General features: G+C 38.7%; 2 protein-coding genes and 1 non-coding gene across 3 annotated transcripts; 2 read left to right on the top strand and 1 right to left on the bottom strand.

Annotated features, from left to right (window-relative positions):
* Positions 1-2,166: 2,166 nt before the first annotated feature.
* Positions 2,167-3,233, bottom strand: LOC126728716 (uncharacterized). Its single transcript, XM_050434502.1, has 2 exons — positions 2,835-3,233; positions 2,167-2,749 (listed from the first exon to the last, which is right to left on the bottom strand). Exons 1-2 carry the CDS (start codon positions 3,231-3,233, stop codon positions 2,180-2,182), a joined length of 969 nt encoding a protein of 322 aa, XP_050290459.1. The 3' UTR covers positions 2,167-2,179.
* A 12,278-nt stretch (positions 3,234-15,511) lies between these two features.
* Positions 15,512-24,452, top strand: LOC126728715 (uncharacterized). The gene is made up of 10 exons (XM_050434500.1): positions 15,512-15,911; positions 15,962-16,087; positions 16,304-16,837; positions 16,947-17,197; positions 17,302-17,308; positions 18,005-18,072; positions 20,828-20,884; positions 21,840-21,899; positions 22,000-22,222; positions 22,783-24,452. The coding sequence occupies exons 1-9, from the start codon at positions 15,512-15,514 to the stop codon at positions 22,213-22,215; spliced, it is 1,719 nt and encodes a 572-aa protein (XP_050290457.1). The 3' UTR covers positions 22,216-22,222; positions 22,783-24,452.
* On the top strand, positions 19,479-19,577 carry LOC126732037 (small nucleolar RNA snoR80). Its single transcript, XR_007659223.1, has one exon. It is a non-coding gene; the product is annotated as a small nucleolar RNA snoR80 (small nucleolar RNA).
* Positions 24,453-25,675: the final 1,223 nt, after the last annotated feature.

Here is a 25,675-nt window from a genome sequence, read left to right as displayed (position 1 = left end):
CCATTACAGAAAATAACATTAGAAGTTTTGTCTGGCGATGCATCGTATGCAGGTTTGGTATTCCTAGAGTCCTTGTCTCAGATAACGGGAGGCAGTTCGACAACGGCCACTTCCGGGATTTCTGCACACAGCTAGGAATAAAAAACCACTACTCATCATCCGCCCATCCTCAGGCTAATGGCCAGGTTGAAGTCACGAACCGATCCCTGTTAAAGATTATCAAGACTCGGCTCGAGGGGGCAAAGAGCATATGGCCCGAAGAATTGCCGAGCATACTGTGGGCATACAGGACAACGGCGAGGACCCCAACAGGAGAGACGCCATTCCGACTGACGTACGGGAGCGAGGTGGTCATCCCAGCAGAAGTTGGGCTCACGAGTTACAGGGTTCACAACCATGACGAGAGCAGGAATGACGAATCTATGAGGCTACAGCTGGACCTGTTAGATGAGGTTAGGTCGGCGGCGGAGTAAAGGATCGCTAGATACCAAGATCGCATGGCCAGACAGTACAACTCCCGGGTCCGACACAGAGACTTCCAAGTAGGAGACCTCGTACTCAGGAAGGTCATGGGTGCAACTAGAGACCCTACACAGGGAAAACTCGGCCCCAACTGGGAAGGACCTTATAGAGTTACGTCATGGAAAAGGAAAGGAACATACCACCTGAAGACAACAGATGGAGAGAAGCTACGGCATCCATGGAATGCCGAGCATTTGAGAAAATACTACCAGTAATAGTAACACGGCGAACGGCAACCAGTTTTTTTTAAGCTTTTTTTTTTTAATTATTAGTTTTTCTTTAACTGTTTTTTGCTACAATCTTGTCGTGCCTTTTTAAGCCCAAGGGGGCAGGCACTTTTCCTTTACGCATTTCTATTAAGAATAATCAGATACAATTTTGATCTTCTACTTGGATGTCATTACAATTGTCCACAAGATGGACGGATACAAAATGAAGTCCACAAGATGGACGGATACAAAATGAAGTCCACAAGATGGACGGATCATCCTACAAGGATGATCACTTGAAGTCCACAAGATGGACGGATACAAAATGAAGTCCACAAGATGGACGGATCATCCTACAGGGATGATTACTTGAAGTTCACAAGATGGACGGATACAAAATGAAGTCCACAAGATGGACGGATCATCCTACAAGGATGATCACTTGAAGTCCACAAGATGGACGGATACAAAATGAAGTCCACAGATGGACGGATCATCCTACAAGGATGATCACTTAAAGTCCACAAGATGGACGGATAAAAAATAAAGTCCACAAGATGGACAGATCATCCTACAGGGATGATTACTTGAAGTCCACAAGATGGACGGATACAAAATGAAGTCCACAAGATGGACGGATCATCCTACAGGGATGATCACTTGAAGTCCACAAGATGGACGGATACAAAATGAAGTCCACAAGATGGACGGATCATCCTACAAGGATGATCACTTGAAGTCCACAAGATGGACGGATACAAAATGAAGTCCACAAGATGGACGAATCATCCTACAGGGATGATTACTTGAAGTCCACAAGATGGACGGATACAAAATAAAGTCCACAAGATGGACGGATCATCCTACAAGGATGATCACTTGAAGTCCACAAGATGGACGAATACAAAATGAAGTCCACAAGGTGGACGGATCATCCCAGAAGGATGACCACTTAAGTCCACGAGATGGACGGATCATCCACAAAGTGGACGGAAATAAAATAAAGTCCACAAGATGGACGGATCATTTTACACAATAAAATAGAATCCATAAGGTAGATGGGTCATCCCAGAAGGGTGACAACTGGAAATCCAAAATGGACGGATGTAATATAATATCCACAAGGTGGACGGAACATTCTACAAAGGTGACAAGCCCAGACCAAAATGGACGGAACATTCTACAGGTTTCCAAAGAATAAATTCTTAGGATCAAAAATATACCTACACATGCCGGATCCAGTAAGTAATTAATAGCTGAACGGATATAAATAGGTCAAGCAATGACAGAATTCGAAAGCAAAATTAAAAAATTCAAACATTCAACATATAAACTGAAGTGCACGGATGCATTTAACAAAAAATAGGCCATTAAAAGGCAATGTTTGTATATCATCAACAACAGATGAGAATTGTTCCAAAAAGTACATAAAAAAAAAAAAAATCCATCTACTGAGCTTTGTCCGCATTGTCGACGGACTGAGGAACCGTTTCCGTGTCAGGCTTAGCTTGATCAACTTTTGCTGGTGCCGACTCCTCGTCACCAAGGGCATCGTCATCAGCAAAGAGGTCGTATGTATCCTCTGAGGCAGCAGGCACGACGGATGTTTGAACTGGGTCTTCAACTTTGAACTTCGAAATGTCCAAGTCTGGATAAGCTTGTTTGACCTGACGGAGGGCATCCATGAAGCCCTGATGGAAAGAATCGCCTAGCTCAGTAATTAGGGCGTCGGAGTCACGGTATTCACGAACCGCAACATCCTTAGCCTGACGGACTTCATTTTTTAGCTCTATTATCTCCTTGTCCTTGCTCTCTAGAGCCTTCTTTGCCTCCTCCGTCACCTGTTCAAGGCTCTTCCTTGCCTTCTCTGAAAGTTCAAGCTTCTTCTCCATCTTGGGTTTCCAGTTTCGCAACTGAAGAAGTTCTTCCTTCGTCTGCTCCACTTTGGCCCGTACGCGATCCAAAGCCGTCTCATGGCTGAGGCACTGTCCCATCAGCCCCTTCATCATGACCATTGCCTAAAAAATAATAACGATAGTTATAAAATGAACAATGGGCAAAGAGGATTTAATTTGCATTTGAATAGTAGACGGGCTGTTTTACCTGTGTAATTGCAAATAGGCCCGTCTCACCCATGGCCTCCGTCGAGTGATTGCCTAAGTCTTCATAATCCTCCGCCAAAATGATGGAGGAAATCTGTTCTAAGGCATGCTTAGAATCCTCTCGAAGAAGGACGGGCGGCTTCTCTTGATCCTTCGACGGGCCCTTCATCAGGCCCTTGCCAACCCCGTGCTTGATTGGAGTGGCCGTCTTCGGAGGCTCCGCCATAAGTCCCATGATGGGTTCTAAGGATACTTTGGCCTTCTTGGCCTGACGATCCACTTTGGGCTGAGTTTTCCGCTTGGCAGACGGATTGCTTGGGCCCGTCGTAGGGGGAGCGTCATCACCGGTCTTCTTTGCGGCCTTTGCCCAGATCAGAGCTCTTCTCTTGGTGTCATCCATCTCTGAAACATGGACGGGAGAGTTAATTAGAAAAACAAGTTACGTAATTTTTCAAGTATAGGGTGACGAGCTTACGCCTCCTTATCTATGCTTCGTACTTGACGGCTGCCGCTGTCGGTTCCGATCCGTCGCAATACCAATGAATGGTATTAAGTGTTACCAACTTCGCCCAAGTCCTTTCCTCCGGTTTGGTCTTTGAGAAAATTTTCTCAAGGAAAGCAAACTCCTTAATGTCAATTTGGGGGCGTCGTCTAACTACAAAAGAAGATAGAGGACGGTTAGATTATATTCAACAAACTTAATAAAGTTAAAGTTTGAAGGACAATCCATACTAGACGGGTGTAATATGCCCTAAGTAGCGTCGACGGGCATGAAATCCGTGTCCCCCGAACGACCCATCCAACCGTCGCCTTCTAGGAAGAAGTACCAGTTTTTCCAATCCCTATTTGAGTCCGGCGTGTCATAGATGACTTTCAACAACGGACTCCTGGGGACGAAGCTATATATTCCCCTAGACCTATCAATTTCGTCCGGACGGTAACAGTGAAGGAACTCCCTAACCATCAGCCTCTTTTCTCCGTCGGACATAGCGCCGTACAAGATCTCCATAGCTATAAAAACCCTCCAAGCATTAGGGGAAATCTGATTCACGGATAACCCCAGTTGTCGGAGGAGCTCACGGTGAAGCGAACTCAATGGGAATCTGAGTCCGGCCTTTAACATTTGCTCATATACCCCGACTCCCTCTACCCCGTCATAGTAACACTTCTCCGATTTGTAGGGTAGACGGATCGTAACATTTTCTGGAATTTGATAATTATCCCTAAATGTCTTAAAATGCTTTTCTTTGATGACAGACGTGAAGTAATTCACCGTCCACTCCGGTAGCATGACGAACTCCCTGAGCCCATCAGCACCAATGACGGATCTAACAATATGTTCCTCACCGTCATCAGGTCCCTCGTCTTGATCAACCACCTCCAGATCCTCATATGTTGAGGACGAGGAGGAGGAGGACGGACTCCTATCATCTGGACTATCTTGTTCTCGATGACTAGACGGATATACTTCCTCGTAATCCAACCCGTCACGAACAACCGACTGATTACTCGACGCACTAGACATTTCCTACATGAAACGACAAGAGCCTAAGACTCTGACGGTCTATGTGTCTATAACGGGTGTGGATTGTAAGGAAAATTAAAACAATATTGGCTTTAAGAAGAGCACTTACCAATTTTACCAACGAAGTGATGAGGAATGGCACTGGCGATTAAAGCAATTGAACGAATCAGCAGAATCTGACGGATACGCTCTGACAGGAGTGACGGGTACGCTCTGACAGGTTAATTTTTGCTGAAACTGTAAAAAATGAGAGGAATTACTCCCTTATTTATAAGCGAGATGCGCGGAAGTCGAAGCGTCGCTTCGATCCGAGATAAGACCCAGTCAGTTTATGACACGTGTCATCATCATTAATGACCTTCGTACAGCCTATCTATAGTTGGTATGACCGACGGACTCCTCGTTTGCACCGTCATCCTATCTTGCATAAATCCGTCAACCCGTTGTGACTATAAACTTAAAACCTCCTTTTTGTCTTATGGGTCTCATTCCGTCATAAAAAATATTCGTCACGCCCTTACGTTAGGATCGTCACCCCATTGATCCTTTGTCCTAAAAGCTGACGGACCATTGGGGTGAAGGGGGCAACTGAAGATGATAAAATATAAAGCCCGACGGGCCTACCTTAATGGGCCTGACGGATAGGAACTGTTGGGCCTGTGTAAAGATGATCCCATGCGCTTTGCAGACCCATCGTTGAAAGACACAGTGAGGGCCCATGATTCGAGATCTCTATCGCTCATTGCCTAGAAAAGCCCTAAGATCTGAAAATGGAAATCCAAATACAAGGGTGATTTTAGGAGACACGCACGCTGAAAATAAATTTCCTCTATAAGGAAATCCTTGCTCACCACGCTCGGAAGAGTTTGAAGTAGAGTCCCACATGGAAAAGACTTCGAGACCAAGAAGGAAAAGCCAACTCTCTACTACTATAAAAGACCTAACACCCTCGCAAATCAAGGTACACATAATTTACCATCTCTAGCACTCTAGAGTTGTGAGAAGAATTCTAACTTGACCTTTGGAGAGTGTTTGGCCGGCACCACACCGGTGCTCTCTAAAGGTTTTCTTTCGATTGTTCTTGTTGTGCAGGTTCGCTTTGAGTCGCGAGTGCGGTGTGACCTATTGGTGATATTTTCGGCATCATCAGAATTATCTACTAAGGAATTAAAGGAATTATCTATAAAGATCATGAAAGATGTTCAAGGTTGGATTCCTCAGATGAAGCAAAAGAAGACTCAAACCGATTCAATTGGGAAACCAAGGATACTTGATCACAATGAACTTATTGCTGCCCCAATAGAAGACAACATTGATGATGATATCTTGGTTGTGGAGAATCCTCCAGCAACACCAAAGCCTAATGTTGACACAGACGTACATGCCTCGACAAGTGTTGATTTAACATGCATGCAAGGAAATGAATCTATTGAAGAGCAGCAAGGTGAAGAGATGATGCCTAAAGAGAGTATTATGTTAGAGGGTGCACATGATGTGATATTGGAAGCTAATGAATATGCTTTTGATCAGACTTCCATGGTGCATGAAGATAAATAGTTTGCTAAAGTGGAAAAAGTGGATAACATAGTGCTTCTAATGATTCAAGATAAGATTATGTTGATTCCACACATTGATTTTGTTATTCCAAAAGAGTTTGACATGGTGGAATTCAAGGTTTTTCTTTTCTCTATGCTCCCTAGGGTGATTCCAGACTTGAAGCAAGTGTTACTTGTCAGCATCCTAATCCTTCAACGCTTTAGAACTCGAGGTCAAGTTTTCTCCAACCAGAGGAGAATGATGCGGGAAACGCAAGAAGATTATTATTTAGTATTATTTATGTTTGCAAGTCAATTGTATTTTTATGTTTTAGGTCCTATTAGTTTATTAGGCTATTAGTATTTTAATTTGTAAGCAAGGTTATTTTTGTAATAAGACAATTAGGGTTTCCTAGTCAATTAGAACTAGGGTTTAGTAATCCTTTATAAGCAGCCTATTGTATTCCTTGAGAAGATAATTGATATTTTGATGAATGAAAAAATGGCCGTTAGGTTTCTTTTGGTTTGGTGCTGACTCCAAGTAAGGCCTAGGTGCTGACTCCTAGGTCATATTCATTTATTTTATTGTTTTTATTGAAATAGTGTGGTTGTCCTATGTCAAATAGTTTCTTGGTGTGGATGGAGGATGTTCCTCCACACCTTAGTGCTGTAATTATAGCCGATTTGGCTAAGTTTTCTTAGTAAAATCTGTAACATTCTTCTAAAAAATAAAATCACCAACTATTCCATCAACTATCTCTTTTTAGTTGCCTTTTTTTCAATAACATTTTCGGTATCATTCTTGTTTTTTTTTTTTTTTTTTTTTTTCCTTATTCTTAACTGAATTAACAATTTTAAAATTCCCATAACTCCCCATTCCAAATAAAATACTTTTAAGATAATTCAATATTGGTAAATAATACTATTATAAAAGACACAAAAAAAGACCTCAAATCTATGGCTACGACATTATCTTCTTCATCTTCTCGTTGTAGATTAATAAAAGAGAGGATTAATAATAAAGAGAGAAGGGTGGGAGGATAGGGTTTCAAAGGGTGTAACTGAAATAAAGAGATTGGGTGAGAGGTGGTGGTGTAGAGGGGTGAGAAGGATGAGGGGTTTTGTTATCCTGTAACTATAATTTTAATAACTAACTATGACAAGCATAGTCACTTTCAAATTGTCAATGCTACTGGGTTTCTCTCTACTAGTGAAGGGTGGGTTCCCATCTCCTCCTAGAGTGTAGAATAGTGGTCCCTTCTCTTGAAGGTGTCTCTGTCCCCCAAGGTAACAGGTTTACCTTGAGGCTTTGTGGGTTTTTCTTCAGGGTTTTAGGGAAACAGTTATTAGAATAGGATGGAAGAGCTTACAAAAACCTGGAACAGTCTAACCCTCTCGGAATGTGAAGGTTCAAATTTTTGCATCAAGGAGGATCAGGCGAAGACTGAATTTATTATAGCAGCTAAATTTTTGACTAAGCGAGCTCTTAACATAGACGTTATCGCTAAAACTTTCACACCCATTTGGAGATCGAAAAATGGCTTCAAAATTAAAAAGGAAAGTAGTCACATGGTATTGTTTACGTTTGATGAAAAGAATGAGATGGAGAAAGTCATGGCAGCCGAGCCTGGGAGCTTTGACAAGCGTCTAATGGTATTGCAACGGTATAGGAAGGAAACATACTTGGGGGATATGGAGTTCAATAAAGTGACATTCTGGGTGCAAGTGCATGACCTCCCAATCAGATTTCGGACTAGAAAGATTGCGGAGCAGCTGTGTGAAGTGATTGGGAAGGTAAACGTAGGAACTGATGAAGCAGAAACAGAGTGAGATAACTTCTTGAGAGTTTGGGTTACCATTGATATTTCCCAACCACTATGTAGGGGGCGAGTTATCTTGCTTGACGGTGGGAAAGAAATGTGGGTGGCCTTCAAATATGAAAGACTCCCAAGCCTTTGCTTCTGGTGTGGATATTTAATACACGATGACCGTGATTGTGAAGTTTGGGTTGAAAGTAAAGGAAGCCTCTCACCGAAGTCCCAACAATTTGGACCCTAGCTTAAGGCTGCTCCTTCTGTGCAGACACGATGGTACATGGTGAAAGTACCTGGTTTTTTTGCCGGAAAAAAAAGATGGACTGTCGACGGAAAAAAGGGTAGCAAAGTAGGCGTCGGTAGTAGTGGTGCACTTTGGGAAACTAGCTCCGGAAATTTTAAGGACTAATAAGGAAAGTTTAGATACTCATGTTGAAGGAGACATGGATTCGGTTTTTAAGGAAGTGTACAAAGAGAAGTCAAGGCTGTCATTTGAAGAGGAAATTATGGAGGATGTGACATTACATGAACCAGCAAAAGAAAAAGTGTTGGCTGATGCTTTTGAGGAGGAAATGAGGAAGATGGAAATGGAAATAAAAAAGCATGGCAATAAAGTTGTAAGGCTACCCGGTTTTGGAATTGATACAGGAAAAGGAAATTTGGTGAATCAAACTTGTGAGGTGAAGCTACACCAACCCATGAAGTAGCCTTGTGATGTTAATGTGGAGCTTCACCAACTCGAGCCAGCTAAGGAAAAAGAAGAGCTATCAGCTGAAGCTTTTGAGGAGGAAATTAGGGAGATGGAAATGGAAATAAAAAAGCATGATAATAAAATTGTAAGGCTACCCGGTTTTGGAGTTGATACAGGAAAGGGAAATTTGGTGAGTCAAACTTGTGATGTAAGCTACACCAACCCGTGAAGCAGCCTTGTGATGTTGATGTGGAGTTTCACCAACCCGAGCCAGCAAAAGAAAAGGAAAAGCTGTTAGCTGAAGCTTTTGAGGAGGAAATTAGGGAGCTTGATAGGGAAATAAAAAAGTAAGATGGAAAAATCACAAGGCCACCCGGTTTTGGAGTTGGTATAGGAAAGGAAAATGTGGGGAGTCAGCCTTGCATTTAGCCTAACATGTCGTGCCCATCAGCCCATGCAGCTAACGTGTTAGACCCTGCAGTCCATGCAACTCAATTGTCTCCATCAACACGCAGGCCATTAGTTGAGATTCCAAGCTCTCTTGTCAATCATGTGCATGCTAAAGGTACTTGGAAAAGGCACACTAGAACAGGGGTGGCATCAGATGTGGGTATAGCTAAAACAGTGGGAGAAAAAAGAAGTGCAGAAAATTCAACAAACCAAACTGAGTTACCAAAAAAAAGAAGGGTTTCCCAGGGAGGGGCAACAAAAAATAAGATATTGGCGGAGGCTGGTTCCCAGCCTTGCCAGAAGCAATGAGTTTATTATCATGGAATTGTCGTGGACTTGGGAATCCACGTACAGAGAATGAGCTTGTTAGATTGATACAAGCAAAAGATCCATCTATCGTGTTTATAGTCAAAACATGGGCAGACGAAGTAAGGCTAGATCATACTTTGAGCAAGATTAATTTTTATCAGAAATGGGTGGTTCCAAGATTGAACAGAGGTGGTGGATTAGTATTATTTTGGAAAAATTATATTAGCATTGAGGTTGTTGATTCCCATAGGTATTTTATTGATACGATCATCAATGGGAATACTGAGAATGCATGGCGATTCACTAGTTTTTATGGAGAGCCTGAAACTCACCGGAGGAGTGAAGCATGGAGTAAATTGAGAAGCTTAAATTCTAGAATGAACATTCCTTGGATTTGTGGTGGAGATTTTAATGAAATCGTTCGTCAAGAGGAGAAGTGGGGTGGGGCATCTAGAGATCACAATCAAATGCAACTATTTCGAGATGTGATCGATGAATGTAGTTTCATGGACTTGGGATATGTGGGCCGAAGTTTACGTGGGCAAAACATTATGTTGATGGGCATTCCACAAGAATAAGATTGGATCGATGCATGGCTACAAATTCTTGGTTTCAAAAATTTCCAGGAACTAGGATACATCATCTTAGCTATATGTCATCAGACCATTCTCCTCTTTTGATTAATTTATCGGGATTGCCTGAACCTAGGAAAAAGAGGTGTTTTAGATTTGAAGAAATGTGGTTATCAGATCCTTCTTGTGGTGAAATGGTGGAGGATGTCTGGTGTAGTACAAGGGAACTAAATCCAAGTCTAGCCGTTCTGAAAAAAGTGGCTAAATGTGAGAAAGAATTAAGTTGGTGGAACAAGCACAACTTTGGGCACGTGAGGAGAGAACTAGAGATTAAGAAGAGACAACTAGCTTTGGCCGAGATTGAGGCTATGAAGAGTGGGAAAAATTCTCGAATTAGGAGCTTAAGAATGGAGATTAATGTGTTGCAAGACTGGGAATCAAGGATGTGGTGTCAAAGATCTATGGTGTTGTGGCTAAGTAAAGGTGACAATAATACAGCTTTCTTTTACAGTAAGGCTACAAAGAGGCTTAGGAAGAATTTGATTCAAGGAATAAGAGATGGGAATGGAGCTTGGGTGACCAACCAAGATGACATTGGAAATGTGATGGAGAGTTACTATAAAGAACTTTTCTTATCCTCCAACCCGAATTTAGAAGCTGATTCTCTTGAGAAAATTCCATGCATGGTGACTGATGAGATGAATGGTGATTTGATGAAGGAATTTACAGAATTGGAAGTAAAGGAAGCCTTGAATCAGATGGCACATCTAAAAGCGCCAAGTCCAGATGGCATGCCACCCTTTTTCTACCAACACTTTTGGTCGACAATGCAGCATGATGTTACTTTAACCATTCTCTCATGGTTGAACTTAGGTATCCTACCCAAACCCATCAACCATACTCTCATTACTCTTGTTCCGAAAATAAATAATCCTGAATGTGTGTCTAATTTTTGCCCTATTAGTCTTTGCAATGTTCTATATAAGATTTATTCTAAGGTCTTAGCAAATAGGTTGAAGAAATTTTTACCTTCCTTAATTACGGAACATCAATCTGCCTTTATGAAGGAAAGACTTATTTCAGACAATATTATGGTTGCATTTGAGACCCTTCATCATATGAAGCAACATAATTTAGGAAATCATGGTTTTATGGCTATCAAATTAGACATGAGTAAAGCCTACGATCGGGTGAAATGGGTGTATTTGGAGAAGCTCATGGAGAAAATGGGTTTTTGTGCTAGATGGGTAGCTCTCATGATGAGTTGTGTGAAGACGGTGTCGTATTCTATTATGGTGAATGGAGAGCCCATTGGAATGATCTATCCTAAAAGAGGAATTAGACAAGGAGACCCCTTATCTCCTTTCCTTTTCCTTTTATGCATGAAAGGCCTTTATGCTCTCATCAAACACTCGGCGAGGAATGGGGATATTAAAGGTTTTTCCTTGTGCAAACGAGGCCCTAAACTAACCCATTTGTTTTTTTGCAGACGATAGCCTACTTTTCTACAGGTCAATCACTGAGGATTGCAATAATGTCCTGAAGTTGTTTGGTGTATATGAATCTTGGTTAGGGCAAAAAATCAACAAAGACAAGGCCGCAATCTTCTTTAGCAAGTCCACCACGGATGAAGCAAAATCAAGCATAAAGAATCTCTTCCAAGTTCAAGAAGTGAAGTCTTATGAGAATATTTGGGGTTTCCCTCCCTTGTGGGTAGGGGGAAAAAGGCTAGCTTCAACTATATAAAAGAGAGAGTTTAGAGAAAACTTCAAGGTTGGGAGGGTAAATTGTTGTCACAAGCTAGGAGAGAGGTCCTTATCAAATCCGTGATCCAAGCTATTCCTACCTATGCTATAGGTTGCTTTAAATTACCTTTGGGGCTTTGTGATGACATTGAGACAATGATAAAGAAGTTTTGGTGGGGACAAAGGGGCAATAGAAGGAAGATTCATTGGATCCAGTGGAGCGAATTGACTAAGTCCAAAATGGTAGGTGATATGGGCTTTCGCGACTTGGCTTATTTTAATGATGCTCTTTTGGAGAAACAAGCTTGGCGGCTCTTGCATAATAAGGAAACTCTCTTTTACAAAGTCTTTAAGGTGAAGTTTTTCCCCAACCACTCTCTCCTAGAAGCTAAGGAATCTAGTTCTGGGTCTTATGCTTGGAAGAGTATTTTACAAGGTCGTGATGTCATCCTAGATGGGGCGTGTTGGAGGGTGGGGGATGGAAAATCAATAAAGATTTGGCAACACCATTGGCTGCCCCGAAAACATCCTACTAAGGTACTTTCCCTAATGGTGAAATCAATGGAAGAAGCCACAGTGAAATGTTTAATTGACAAGGGCACTAGAACATGGAATGCAGCAATGGTGGATGGGATTTTTGCACCTCAAGAAGCGGAAGAAATAAAAAATATTCCATTGGCTAGAAAAGAAACGGAGGATACACTATATTGGCCATGGGAGCAAGATGGGAGATATAGTTGCAAAACGGGCTATAGATTCTTGAAGGAAGATGAAGTGGGTTTTCAGGTATCGGAGCATCAAGACCATGAGAAAGAGCTATGGAAGAAGATTTGGGCTCTTGAATGTCCTAATAAAGTAAGAAATCTAATTTGGAGGGCATGCCGTAATTCACTCCCCTCAAAATGCAACCTTATGCGTCGAACAATTATTACCGAGCAAAGGTGTGATCGGTGCAAGGAAGAAAATGAAGACATTGTGCATGCGGTATGGAGTTGCAAGGGGCTGAACGAAGTATGGGAAGTGGATAATACTTGGAGTTTTAGGAACCAAAGGAGCTTCTCAAGCTTTAGTGAGCTACTGATCTGGGTATTTGAGAACAACAAGAAACTGGTACTGTTTACCTTCATCATATGGTCCATATGGCATCAAAGGAACCAGGTACGAACCCAGCAAGCACACCGCCCTTTATACCAGCTTTTCCAGTGGGCTCATGACAATTATTTGGAGTTTAAAGCTCTGAAAACAGCACCAGTTCCCAGTAGGACAAAGAGGAGAGTATAGTGGAAACCTCCTGACCTGGATTCATACAAAATCAACTTCGACGGAGGTACTTTCGCCAGAGAAAAGTGTTCTGGTCTAGGTATCATAGTCCGAGACAAGGAGGGATTGGTTATTGCAGCCATGGCTACTCGGGTTCCTCAACTCCTCCAGGCAATAGAGATTGAAGCTTTGGCTGCCAACAAAGCTCTTGAGTTTGCACAGGAGATGGGCATTTTAGATGTAGTACGGGAGGGTGACTCCTTCTGGTGATGGCGGCGTTAAATTCTAAGGATCCTGGACTGGCTCCTTATGGTTTGATGATACAAGACTCTTTATCTTTATCATCAGTTTTTTCCAAATTGTCCTACTCTCACACTAAGAGAGAGGGCAACACAGTTGCACACAATTTGGCTCAGTTAGCAGTTAATTTACCAAATTGTGTAATATGGATGGAAGATGTTCCATTTGATGTACTATCCTTTTACCAAGCTGATTTAGCTGGTATTTCCTAATTAAAGCATCACTATGCAGTTTCTCAAAAAAAAAAAAAAAAAAAAAAAAAAAAAAAAAAAAAAAAAAACTATGACAAGCATCATTTTATCTATGATCTTTATTCTTATTGCTCATACTAATGTTATTCTTGTTGCAATTGTTGATCTATGCACTTGGTTAGTTTCATCTTTCTTATATTTGGGTAAAAATGAATTTACATAATTTGAGATTTTTAAAGGTCATATAAGTAATTGTGAAAACTTTTGGAATATGTTAAAAGAAATAGGGTCTTATTGCAAAATTGTTTGTGGATCTTATGGAAATTAATGAGAATAATGAGAATTAGTGGAGTACAAAGATAATTTTATGAAAAAGCATAAGGCCTTGTTTGGATTTCCCTAAACTAAGTTAACAAATCCCAGTTTTGTTAACTTATAACCCAAAATCGGTGGGACCCACGGGTAGCATGCTTGTTTAGATGAATTTCCAAACCATTAACTCAGTGATGATATCTCATAATTTTGAGTGATGGGTGAACAATTTAGGAAACATGGTGAGACTATTTTCAAGTTAAGAGTTTTGAGTTATCAGTAGCAGTTTTGTAAATTTCCAGCAAACACAGGTAGTCTGTTGCCGTTATAGTGCTTTTGCAATGCAATCAATGCTAAATGGGACCCAGTGAGTGACATAAATGTGGGTTTTTGAATTTGAGATAGCTGTGAAAATCTTCAACCAAACGAGCATGAAAGTGAGTTATGGGTTTTATTGAGTTAGAGTTGTGAGATATTGGAATATGAGTTTGAGTGAAGAGATTTGAGTTATGAGTGTTGGAATATAAGTGAGTGACAAACCAAACAAGACATAACTCATCCGCTTACACGTGAAGCATGACTCACCTACTTAAGAATGAACCATTACTCACCTCCTTATAAGTACATTTCTTCAGTTCTTCTACCTACTCTTTGGTTTGAGCAGAATTTGATTTAATATCTTTGAATTAGAAAGTTTGCCAATTTTTACACTCACAATTCTAAATTAAGTTACACAAAAAAAAATGTAAGATAATAGTATAATTAAAGATTTATTTACTTAATGAGTTTCAATTAACCAAATTAATAAACTTTTATTTGTTATTGAATAAAAAATTCGAATCCCATTCACACACAAAAAAAAAAAAAAAAAAAAAAAAAAACCAAAAAAATAAAGCAATCATTGGACGTAAACGGTATATATATAGTGGGTCAGTAGCATTAAGATCTTGAGTTTGAATATAAATCTCCCCAAAGCGCACCGTTTTGGTCAGAGATAAGGAAAAAAAAAAAAAATAGTGTGCATGGCTGATTTGCCTATCGAGTTTCAAAACGACGTCGCTTGCTTCTGTTTCCTTCAACCCCTTCGTTCGTGAGCGCCATAAAGCTTCCCAATACCTTCATTCGTTCACCATTCTCTCTGCTACTTACTGGTACGTATTCAATTTTCCCACACTCAATAAATATATATATATTTTTAAAATTTTAAATTTAGGGCTCTGAAGCTTGAATTCATTGCATTCAAATTAGTTTCTTAATTTAATCTCACATTGTGTGTGTGTGTGTGTGTGTTTTTTGAACATCTATATATATATATATATATATATTTATAGGACAACTTGCTGTTCTTAATGTCCCATTGCTAGAATTTATGAATTGGATTCGTTTTTACATTAGTTTAATTGTAAAAACATGTAATTCTAATGAGAAAGTCTAGAGACATTTAAAATTTGACACGTGCTGATTTGATAAATTGTTTGCTGTAGGTAAAAAAGTGATGTTAGTGGTAGACCCAGATGAGAGTCAGTAAAAGCTCGTCAACTCACTTGGTGTGAAAAATGTTGTTATTTTTTTTTTTTTGGGTGTTAGTAGCATTACTCAATTTATTGTACAAGATGTAAAGTAGCATGCTTTTTAGGATTTGCCTTTGTTAAAAAAGTAGGCTGATTAATCATTAAGTTGAATGTGTATGGTAAGGCAGGACTTGATGCTTTGTTAAGCTTGAAATTTTGTCTTTTTTGGGTTAATCTATACTTTTGGCATTGGTTCAGGATGGTACTATATGTATGTTGATTAACGTTTTTTTTGGATGATTGGGCTTTCTGGGGCTTCTAGATGTCTATAAGGATCTTGAGCACTAAGTTTTCATTTTGTTGAAGATGTCTTTATGTTCAAATGCACAATCAACTGAGGTTGGGCATTGTGGTCGTTGAAATGCTTCCGGTGATAATGAATGTAATGAAAGTTCTTTGAGCAATGAGGAGGACAGGGGAGGAGGATGAGGATGAAGATGTGGATTTCAATCTGTTTCTAAAGGAAACCCTTTCATCGGAAACTTCTTTGAGCTTGGGCTCTGAAATTGATGGTTTGGATGGTGAAGTTGACAGTTGGGGAAAGACTTTTGATAATAGTTTGGGATTTAATTCGTTGAAGCCAACAAGTGAGGTGCAAAACTCAGCTGTTGGAGATTCTGTTTCCAGAACTCCTAAGAAGAGAAAATCTTGCTCAAACTCCCAACCAAAAGCTGATACTGTTCAAACAAAGGACAATGTTAGTGAAATTGATTATATTGATGTTTTGGTAGGAGACTTAAGTAATACAGCACAATCCCAGAAGCCTGTAATAGATTTAGAGAATGAGGATGCTGTCTGCACACGTACTAGGGTCTGTTATTCCCTTGCAAGTTTCACACTTGATGAACTCAAGACTTTAGTGGAGATGGTGATGGTCAGTCAAATCAAGAGAATGAAATTGTTGATGATGAAGATGAATATAATGATGCGGATTTTGAGACAGAAATTCAAGAGTTGCTTGAGAGTGATGTTGATGAAAGTACTTGAGATAAAACCCAAAAGAAGTATGGGGGAGCTGGATGGCGGCCAGAGACTAGGCAGAACAGGCGCCAATAAAACTCTGCCCAATATAAAAAGAAGCTTTCAGGACAGGAGAAGAGGCCATTAGGTCCTCTCTTGCCAGTTTTGCAGAATGGACCAACTGCAATCTTCCCTACTAATTGTGGGATAACTTTGATGCCTCATTCTTGTGCAGCAGAAGATGGTTCTATAAATGGGTTTACTCTCCACCAAATAGGCCAGTTACATTGTTTGATACATGAACATGTGCAACTTCTCATTCAAGTATTTTCTGTGTGTGTTCTTGACTCTTCTTGGCAACACATTGCTTCCCAGGTTCAGGGATTGATTTTTGAGATGCTTAAAAAACATAATGAAGTATTAGCCTGGAAAAGTGTCCCATATCCTAGTATTTGTTTTTACCCTCCATATGTTTGCTCATCAGTGCCAGATGAACATCCGAGAGTCGCCCCAGCACAATGCAGTTTAGAATCATTTCCTTCATTTAATACACAAAGAGTTTGCTCTCCTGTAAATAACCAGATGTTAGCTTCTCAAAACATGTATCCTTCTAAAGGAAGATGTGTACATGTTTTCAATGAGCAAGTGGGTTCTTTCCAAAACATCGAGGACTCTTTCTGGGTGCCCTTGATAAGTGGTCTGGTACTGTCCATCTTGGATGTGGCTCCACTCAATATAGTTGGAAGATATATGGATGATGTTTCTACTGGTATGTCATTTAGAAGCTTTCAAGTGTTTTTCATGCTTTTACAATCATATACTTGTTCAAAAGTTTAACCTCTGTATGCTTTTCCATTGATATGAAATTCTTTTCATAGCTGTTCAGCACTATCAACATTGTCCTGTGAAATCTAGTAGTGATGCTCCCTTTGAAAGAAAACCACTGTTTCCCCTTCCTTCTTTCCCGTTGTATACTGAAGCTAATTCTGAAGTTTTAAGGGGACCCATTACCTCAGCTGTTAACATGGTTTCATCCACAGCCAGTCAACAATTGCCTAAAAAAACAATGGCTGCTGCACTTGTAGAAAGCACCATGAAGAAATCAGTTGTTTTCGTTACCAAGGAAATTGTAAAGTTAGCTCAAAGATTTTTTTCCTTTCTTCAACCCTTCATTATTTCCACATAAGCCACCCTCTGCAGCTGTTATAAATCGGGTGATTTTCACTGATGCAGAGGATGAGTGAGTTACATGTTTTCTTCTCTGTTTGACTGTTTTATTGCTGAATTGGTGGCTTTACTTGATCTTGATTACTTACTATTTTCAGTTTTAAAATGCCTTCATTTCAAGGTGCATTGCTTTTCATAGTCATACTTTTGTCACGGTATAAGAAAAAGACTCATGAAATTTAAATGTTGAAATCAAGGCTAATGCATTTGACTTTAGGTATGGATACTAATGGCATAGGTTTTTTCTTTTGACAAAAATAATGGAGTTGATGGGATGTTAGGATCCATGTCTTAGATATAACATCATAAAAAATGAAAAATCTTGGGTTTGATCTCTAACAGGAATCTCTCTTATGATTCACAATTTTTTCACAATCCTTAATGCTTTCTTCACCTATTAAAATAGGAATATTGTTTTATATAATGGGAGATGAAAGTATATCTAAAAAAGGTTTTTCTGCATAGTAAATTTTACTGTAGGTCTGACTAATGGTGGAACGGTAGCTTTAAGATCTCTATTCATGATTAAATTTATTTCAAGTATGCAAGTATGTGATTAAATCACAAAAAGTTTTTTCATTTTTATTCCTAGGTGGGTCCCATTTAATTCTGTTGTTGATGATGGTGATACGCATTAACCTTTATGTTGAAGATTTGTTTCCTGTAATTACTTCCAAGTGCCATGGTCATGGTTAATGCCGGCTATTAGCGCTGGAATACAATACGAATTGGAAGGCTATTCAACAATGGTTTCTTCCATGCAAATCGAGGCATCAGGTAGTTCTAGACTTTGAATTTCAAACACAAAATTGTTCTGGTAATCGTTGTTTAGACAGAATTCTAAGCTTGCTTAGACATTTGTGTTTCTATTCCTCCTGCTCTTTCTGTAAAGGAGGGATGGAGCTACTTATGGCATAGGAATGCAAAACAATTTATATATATATATATATATATATGTATATATATTTGTTTTCTTGGGTCCAAACTACTAAGAGCGTGAAAGTCTTTTATTTCGATCAAAAGATGAAAGGAAACTAGATGCTTTTTATTTTTTCATTGATAAGCTACAATTGCACCTAGTAGTTTTTAAACCAACAACTTCACCCTCCAACCATTCTTGTGGAAGGGGGAAGTATCATTTGAGCCAAATCTCATTGGAAAGAAACTAGATAGGTTGTAATACTCAATTGAAATTATTGTTTGCTTGATGGATATGGTAATGTGTTTTGTGTGTGTATGTGTACACATCTAAGGCTAATATTAAAATTATTAAAGATGAGGTTCTCTTAGCAAGTACATTTCTTCCACTCACTAGATATTTAGAGAGGTTATATGGTGGGTTTTAGAAAATAAAAACTTTCCTCTAAAGTATATTAAGATTATATATGATGTAGTTGTAATGGTGTGGGAACAAATGGAATTGTCCCAAGTGAGTTTCATATCACTATAGTTTTTCATCAAGCATTAGCTTTAAGTCCATCTCTTTGCATTGGTTATAGATGAATTTACTAGATTGATTCAAGATGAAGTTGCTTGGTGTATGCTTTTTGCAAATGATATAGTTTTTGTGGATGAAACTAGACATGGAGTCAACTCCAAATTAGAAATTTGGAGGGATGCTTCAAAATCTAAAGGTTTTAGGTTAAGTAGGTCTAAAATAGATTGCATGAAATGTAAGCAAAGGATAAATAAAGATGGAGTTGTAAAACTTGATGGTCAAGAGATACCAAAGAGTTAGTGCTTTTGATTTCTTGGATCTGTAATTCATAATGATGGAGAGATTGAAGAGGATGTGAACTATAGGATAAGAGCAAAGGTGCGTCTGGAGTATTGTGTGATTGTAAAATACCTATTAAGTTAAAGGAAAGTTTTAGAAGACTGCTGTAAGACTAGCCATGCTATATGGTACTAAATGTTGGGCTATAAAGAAGCAATATGTTTATAAAATGTGCATAGATGAATGTTAAGATTTAAGATGGATAAATGGAAATACAAGGAAAGATAGACACAAAATGAATATATTCGTTTAAAGATTGAGGTGGCTCCTATTAAGAAAAAGATGAGGGAGAATTTCTTGAGATGGTATGGTCATGTGCAAAGGAGAGCAACTAATGCACTAGCGAGGAAGAATATTTCATTTAAGTCAAGGGAACGAAAAGAAGTAGAGAAATACTTAAAATAACACTAGTAAAAGTAGATGGCTCAGGCTCTATATCAAATTGTGGCCATCCTGATCAATTGTTCTTCAATCCCATATGATCCTGGAAACACCTCATACATTTATTACAGAGAATCTTAACTTATTAAAAAAAAAAAAAAAGCCAAAAAAAAAAAATGACATGTTAACAAGGAGGTTACAAGGAGAATGTTTTTTTTGGCTACGACAGAATAATGAATAAAAATACATATAGTTGACTTTGAATACTCTGTTGAGCCCAAAAGTTTGGGAGTAAAGGCTTTGTTGTTATTGCACCCTTGAAGCCCTCTTTGTTCGGAAGCTGCTTTTTATTAAACTAAGAATCCACAATTCTGATCCATCTCATTTTGGTTGGCTTCACACTGGGAGGTGATGCAATACAGCCCAGGCTTCACTGCCGAGAGCTGTCTGAATTTCAAACAACAATAAAATCTAAAATAATAAATTTTGGAATAATTTTGTTTGTGCTCCCTTCATCATAAAAAAAGAAAAAGAAAAAGAAAAAACCACCACTTGGAGCCTTTTTATAGAGCTTCTAGGAATATGAAGCATACAATCCCTCAAAATCCTCAACTAAAAATAAATTAAATAGTCCGTGTTAGAAATACTGAATGATTGTATTGTATTTCTCAGTAAAAGAATACACATGAGTGTCTTTATATAGGAGGCATATAAGTGCAGTACAAGTAAGAGTGTAGTACAAGAATGTGTGCTATACAAGTAATCTAGTTGGGCTTAAAGCTCATAACACTATACACATTAACAACCCCCTCAAACTGAAATCTTATCCCTATTAGAAAAAACATGAAATCTGATCCTCACCGATCCCCACCTGAAAAATCTAAAGAAAGAAAAAAGAAAAAAAAGAAATATGAGTTTTCAAACAACAATAAAATTTAAAGAAATAAATTCTGAAATAATTTTGGTTGTGCTCCTTGAATTAGAGGGTTTGTGCAGGTTATGCTTTTAAAAAGTCCCATTTCCATTCCTAGCTTTTTGGTTAATTAGTTTTACTAGATGTGAGTTTACTTATGGGTGTTTGTGTATTCGATATCCTCTCTTTTTGAGGATTTTTTTTTCTTTTTTTTTTCACATGATAATGGATTAATATGGTCAATTATTTTTTTGGTCATTATGTACACTGTTGAATAAATATTGCAGTTGGTTTTAGAGTTTCATGATCGTGATGATAGGGAGTCGTAGTATTTGTTAGTTCGTTTAAGTTCTGAAGTTTAATGTCACGTTGGCATTAGGTGTGTTGTAATTCATCAACATAATTGTCATGATTAAGCAATTGTTGACTATTTTAATTGACATGTACCACTTTTGTTGTAGATTTTTGTCAGGCAAAAGAATCGTTGCTCATCTAAAGCACCAGAAAATCCCATAAAGGTATTTCAACAACCTCGAGCACAACCAAGATAAATTATAAATTATTTTGATCTCATCTTATCTCATCCTAATTGATAGTCATCTTAAGCATTTATTTTTTATTTTTTATTTTTTATATTGTTAAGTTACACATGCATCCAATGGGTCTTGAAGCCACAACATCACCCTCTACCTAGAACTTATAAATAGAGGAGATATAGCAATTTTTTTTAATTGTATAAAACAATGCTGCTAATTTGTGGCTTCATCTTTATCTATCTCCAAAATTTATCATTCTTGGTTGTGATCTCATGGCCTCTTTTTTTTTTGATAAAGTAATAAGAGTTTTATTGCAAAATAAAAACTCTCTATGGCCATGATAGTGAACACAAAGTAACTTTAAAAAGTACAAGAAGATTAAGTGGAAGATCTAAGAGAGTGGATATGCATTCTTGACTTGTCAACCAAACATTTTATCACATTGATGGTCAAGAAAAATTTATGGTATTAGGATGTTGGAATATTTTAACTTGTGATTTGTTGGTCTTATATCATTGCAGGAAGTGGTATTTAGTTAGATTGTTTTGGTGGATAAACATATATGCCATCTGAACATGGTGAAACATTTTGGGCATTTGGGTTATGTCCTCCTTTTGTTTACTACTTCCATCTTTTTCTGTCTCCAAAATTTATCATTCTTGGTTGTGATCTCATGGACTCTAATTAAAACTGAGTGGATATGCATTCTTACTCTTCAACCAAACATTTCATCCACTGATGGTTGAGAAAAATCTATGGTATTTGGATGTTTGAAAATTGTAATAGTTAATTTTTAGGTCTTATATCATTGCTGGAGGCGGTCTTTAGTTAGATTGTTTTGGTGGATAAACAAATATGCCATCTGAACATGGCAAAAGCAGATGAGCAATTTGTTTGTTGGTAAACTTTTAATGTAGTTGTTTTCTACTTCATGCAGGCAGTTTGGAGAATGAAGACCTCTCCATTGACTGTGGAAGAGATAACATGTATTCAGGAGGTAAATTCAACCTAGAGATGTTTGAATTTATTATTTTTCTTAAGAGGATTTCTGTTTGATTGATTGCTGTGTGATTTACTATCTGATCCAAATCTCCCAGGGACGTAAGGTTTATAAATTAGATTGGATGTCTGTGTGGCGATTTTTTGTCCCACATAGAGAACCATCTTTGCTACCTCGGCAGTGGCTCATTGCCTTTGGAACTCAGAGGTCATATAAGCAGGATGAAGCAAAAAAGGAGAGGCAGTGTTTGTATGAGTCAAAAAGAAAAAAAGTGCAAAACTGGAGGTTTGGCAAGTTGGCAAACTGCATCTGAAAAGGAGGTTTGTTAACTTTGAGCTAGAAAATCTTCATTGAAATTCAACTCTTCACATCTTCCCATTGCTTTTATACAGTATTCTAATTAGTTTTCCATGGATCAGATAACTTTGTCTGAATTGCTAATAATTATTAAAACATGCACAAAATTGTGCTTTTTGCTGTAAACTAGTTGGCCTCTGCTATGAGACACTTAGTGAAATCTTTGTTCATCATCTATTAAGCTTTCTAGTGTAATGATAATGTTGAATAGAAATGGGAAATATGGTCTATAAATTATTGAATTAGAAAAACAGAAATCATGAATTTACTTATTAAATAATGCTTGCACGTAACCTTGTTAATGTGTAAATGTGTTCTTACTCATATATTATTATGTGCATGCATGTTTCTATGCATTATATGGTATTCTTGTACTGAGTGCACCTCCGCATTACTCATTTTCAATGAGGTAGAACCCTAGAAGAGTTGGTCTCAGACTGGGCTTGGCTCATAAACCTTACTATAAAGCTCAGCTTCATCTTGTAAATGATAATTTAACTTTATACAGTTGTATTTGCTACAGGATGATCAAGCTGAAAATGCTGGAGGAAAGAATAAAAGTGGAGATGAGAGCACAGATAATGCTGGGCAAGGTTATGTTCATCAAGCGTTTTTAGCAGATTGGAGGCCAGGTGGCTTCAACCTCAATTCTTCTGCCCGTCCTTGCAGAAATGTGAAAGACAAAAGCCTTCCTAGGGATACATTATAACAAGAGGGTACTCATATAAGGGAGCAGCAAATTTATGATGGGTCCAGAGAGACTCAACTCCAGACTGGAATCATGTACAAGTTTTCAACTCTATCAGTGTACCTGGGTATTTCATCTCAGTTTGCTAGTGCTAGAAATGGTACATCTAATAAAATGGAACCAAATCATCCAGGTTCTGGTATGACATTGAATACCAGAAAATCCCAATTCTTTTTTCAGCCTTATTGTGGTCGTAGAAAAAGTGGTGCTTCTAATTACCACTTAGTGAAATTAGTGCTAGACTTGCCTCCTGTGAATCTTCCACAATCTGTTTGTGTAGTCTCACAGGCAGACTTCAAAGGCTTTCAGTTTGGAGCATCTACCAAGATTTCTGTGGCTGGAGGTGGTATTTGTAATTCTGGAATAGAAAATTTAGTTTCTCGAATTCCTCATGCTGTGAACTTGGGAAGCACCCATTCAGTAAAAGCTGTACAGAAAAAAAATAGTCTACTGAAAGACAATGTTAGACATTCACATCCAGAAGAATCTGAAATTGATAAGAATAAATGTATTCCTGAGGTAAGACGCATTGATTCTGATCTTCAGATGCATCATTTACTGTTCCAGTCCCCTGAAGATAGACGTCTGCCCTATTATTGATTGAACTGCAGCACTAGTACTTCTAGTTCTTTCATTTTCTTCTCAGGAAATCAGCCTCAATTGAACCTAAATCTCTTCCATAATCCTTACCTAGAAAACTATTTTGAAGGTTTTAATAAATCTCTGAAGTCAAGAGGAATCTAGAGTATCTTCTGGCATTGACTTCCATCCACTGCTACAAAGAACCGATCATGTATATACTGACTCAGTGACTACTGAGAAAGTTTTTGACGCTGTCCAGACTGAGTCACTATTAAGTCTTGATCTGGCTACTGGTGTTAATCTTCCAAGCCCTACAGAGAAAACTAATGAACTGGACTTGGAGATACACCTAAGCTATACATCAAGAAAGAAGAAAGGCATGGAAAGTAAAGATGTGACTGCATGTAATCCAACTGTCAGTATTGGCAGCATCACACTCCAGGTCTACAATGAAAACCCTAAACTTCAATGGCCCACATTATTAGCAGGGTGATATTTGTCCCACAGTTAGTACTGACCTTGTTTCAAGTAGCCATGGATTGCCGATACCAAGTAATAACATCAGCAGATATCACATGATGATATAGGTAACCGGTCTCATCCGGAGATTGTGATGGAGCAGGAAGAATTGAGCGACCCTGATGAAGAAATTGAAGACCATCTGAACATGTAGAGTTTGAGTGTGAGGAGATGGCTGATTCTGAAGGAGAGGATGGATCAGGCTGTGAACAAATTTGGTGTTCCAAAGTAAAGTTTGACCTTTTATATCTTGAAAGCTTCAGGGTCATCCCTCACAGAAGAACTAAAACTACTATAAAATTCGCCCTCTCATATTTTCTCAAGATGATTGATTGAACACAAAATTTTACTCGACAGACCTTTTTTTTTTTTTTTTTTTAAATAAAAAACTTGGTTTCCCATTTCAAACTTTTCAGCCATTTTGCTCTATCTTTGGTCCATTTCTTCTTACAAAGTAGGCATGATCAGTTGAAAACAGAATAGTTACTATTAAAGTAATTGCTTTTTATAAAGCTTTAGCATGACCGTTTCTTCTTTGAATAATTGCATATGATTGAATCCTATTTTGATAATTTGCATAACTATAATAATGAACTAGGATTATTCCATTTTCATTTTTAGGCAAGATTCAAATCTAAGACATACCTAACCAGCCCCAGCCATTCTCTTACTACTGAATCCAATACCCCAGGTGCCATTTAATTGGCCAAGATAAATCAAATGCACCTTGTGTTTTGATATTGCAAACATGCCCTCCTTCATTTTCTAGGACTTCTATATTCTATGTTGGCCTTGTTAAATATTAGCAACGCGATATGTTATATCATGTTGTGTATGCTAGAGTGGATGCGGAAGGGGAAGCATAGAGGAGGAACACTGAGAACACGAGGGTTACGTGGTTCAGCCTTACGGTCTACATCCACGGAGGAATCCCTTAAGGGCTACATCTTTATTATCTGAGAGTGTAGTACAATAACCTCCTGTGTTACAATGAACCCTAACATGAGTATATATAGGCGACTAAACCCTAGATTACTAGTACAAGCAGGAATGGGCTTGGGCCTATTACATTGGGCTAATATGTCTAATATATATCTCTAACACCCTCCCTCAAACTCAAGGCGGAAGCTCGATGAAGGCTTGAGGTTGGATAAGCATGAGAAGATCACTTGGAGATGCCTTGAAGAATGCCTTTGAAGAAACCACAATGAAGAATGTGCCAAATGTCCAATTTCGAAGTTTCAAATGAAGAAACGGAGGCCAAAATCCGAATCTACGCGAAAAACTGAGCAAGATAGGCCATTTTGGGAATTTTGACTTTTGGTCAAAAGTCAACGCAAAAAGTCAAAGTCAACTGGTCCAGAGTCAAAGTCAACAGTCAAGTGCTCACGGGTCAGATCCGGGTGGTCCGGGTCGGGTCGGTCCGGGTCAACGACGTGGAGCTGACGAGACGACACTGCTGACGTGGCTGATGACGTGTCGCTGACGTGGACTAGGGCTGACGTGGACGTGCTTGCATGGCTGCTGACGAGGAGTGATGACGTCATCCGGTGACGTCAGATGACAT

The sequence above is a fragment of the Quercus robur genome, chromosome 5 (assembly GCF_932294415.1).
Source record: "Quercus robur chromosome 5, dhQueRobu3.1, whole genome shotgun sequence".
NCBI classification, from domain to species: domain Eukaryota; kingdom Viridiplantae; phylum Streptophyta; class Magnoliopsida; order Fagales; family Fagaceae; genus Quercus; species Quercus robur.
This window is presented reverse-complemented; position numbering and strand designations above follow the sequence as displayed.

Excerpts from the sequence above, each read along its gene's own strand:
- LOC126728716 (XM_050434502.1), bottom strand. The coding sequence starts at position 3,233 with ATGGATGACACCAAGAGAAGAGCTCTGATCTGGGCAAAGGCCGCAAAG. Across the intron at positions 2,750-2,834 it reads GCCTATTTGCAATTACACAG|GCAATGGTCATGATGAAGGG; the intron begins GTAAAACAGCCC and ends ATTATTTTTTAG.
- LOC126728715 (XM_050434500.1), top strand. The coding sequence starts at position 15,512 with ATGAGGAGGACAGGGGAGGAGGATGAGGATGAAGATGTGGATTTCAAT. Across the intron at positions 20,885-21,839 it reads CACCAGAAAATCCCATAAAG|GCAGTTTGGAGAATGAAGAC; the intron begins GTATTTCAACAA and ends TACTTCATGCAG. Across the intron at positions 21,900-21,999 it reads AGATAACATGTATTCAGGAG|GGACGTAAGGTTTATAAATT; the intron begins GTAAATTCAACC and ends CAAATCTCCCAG.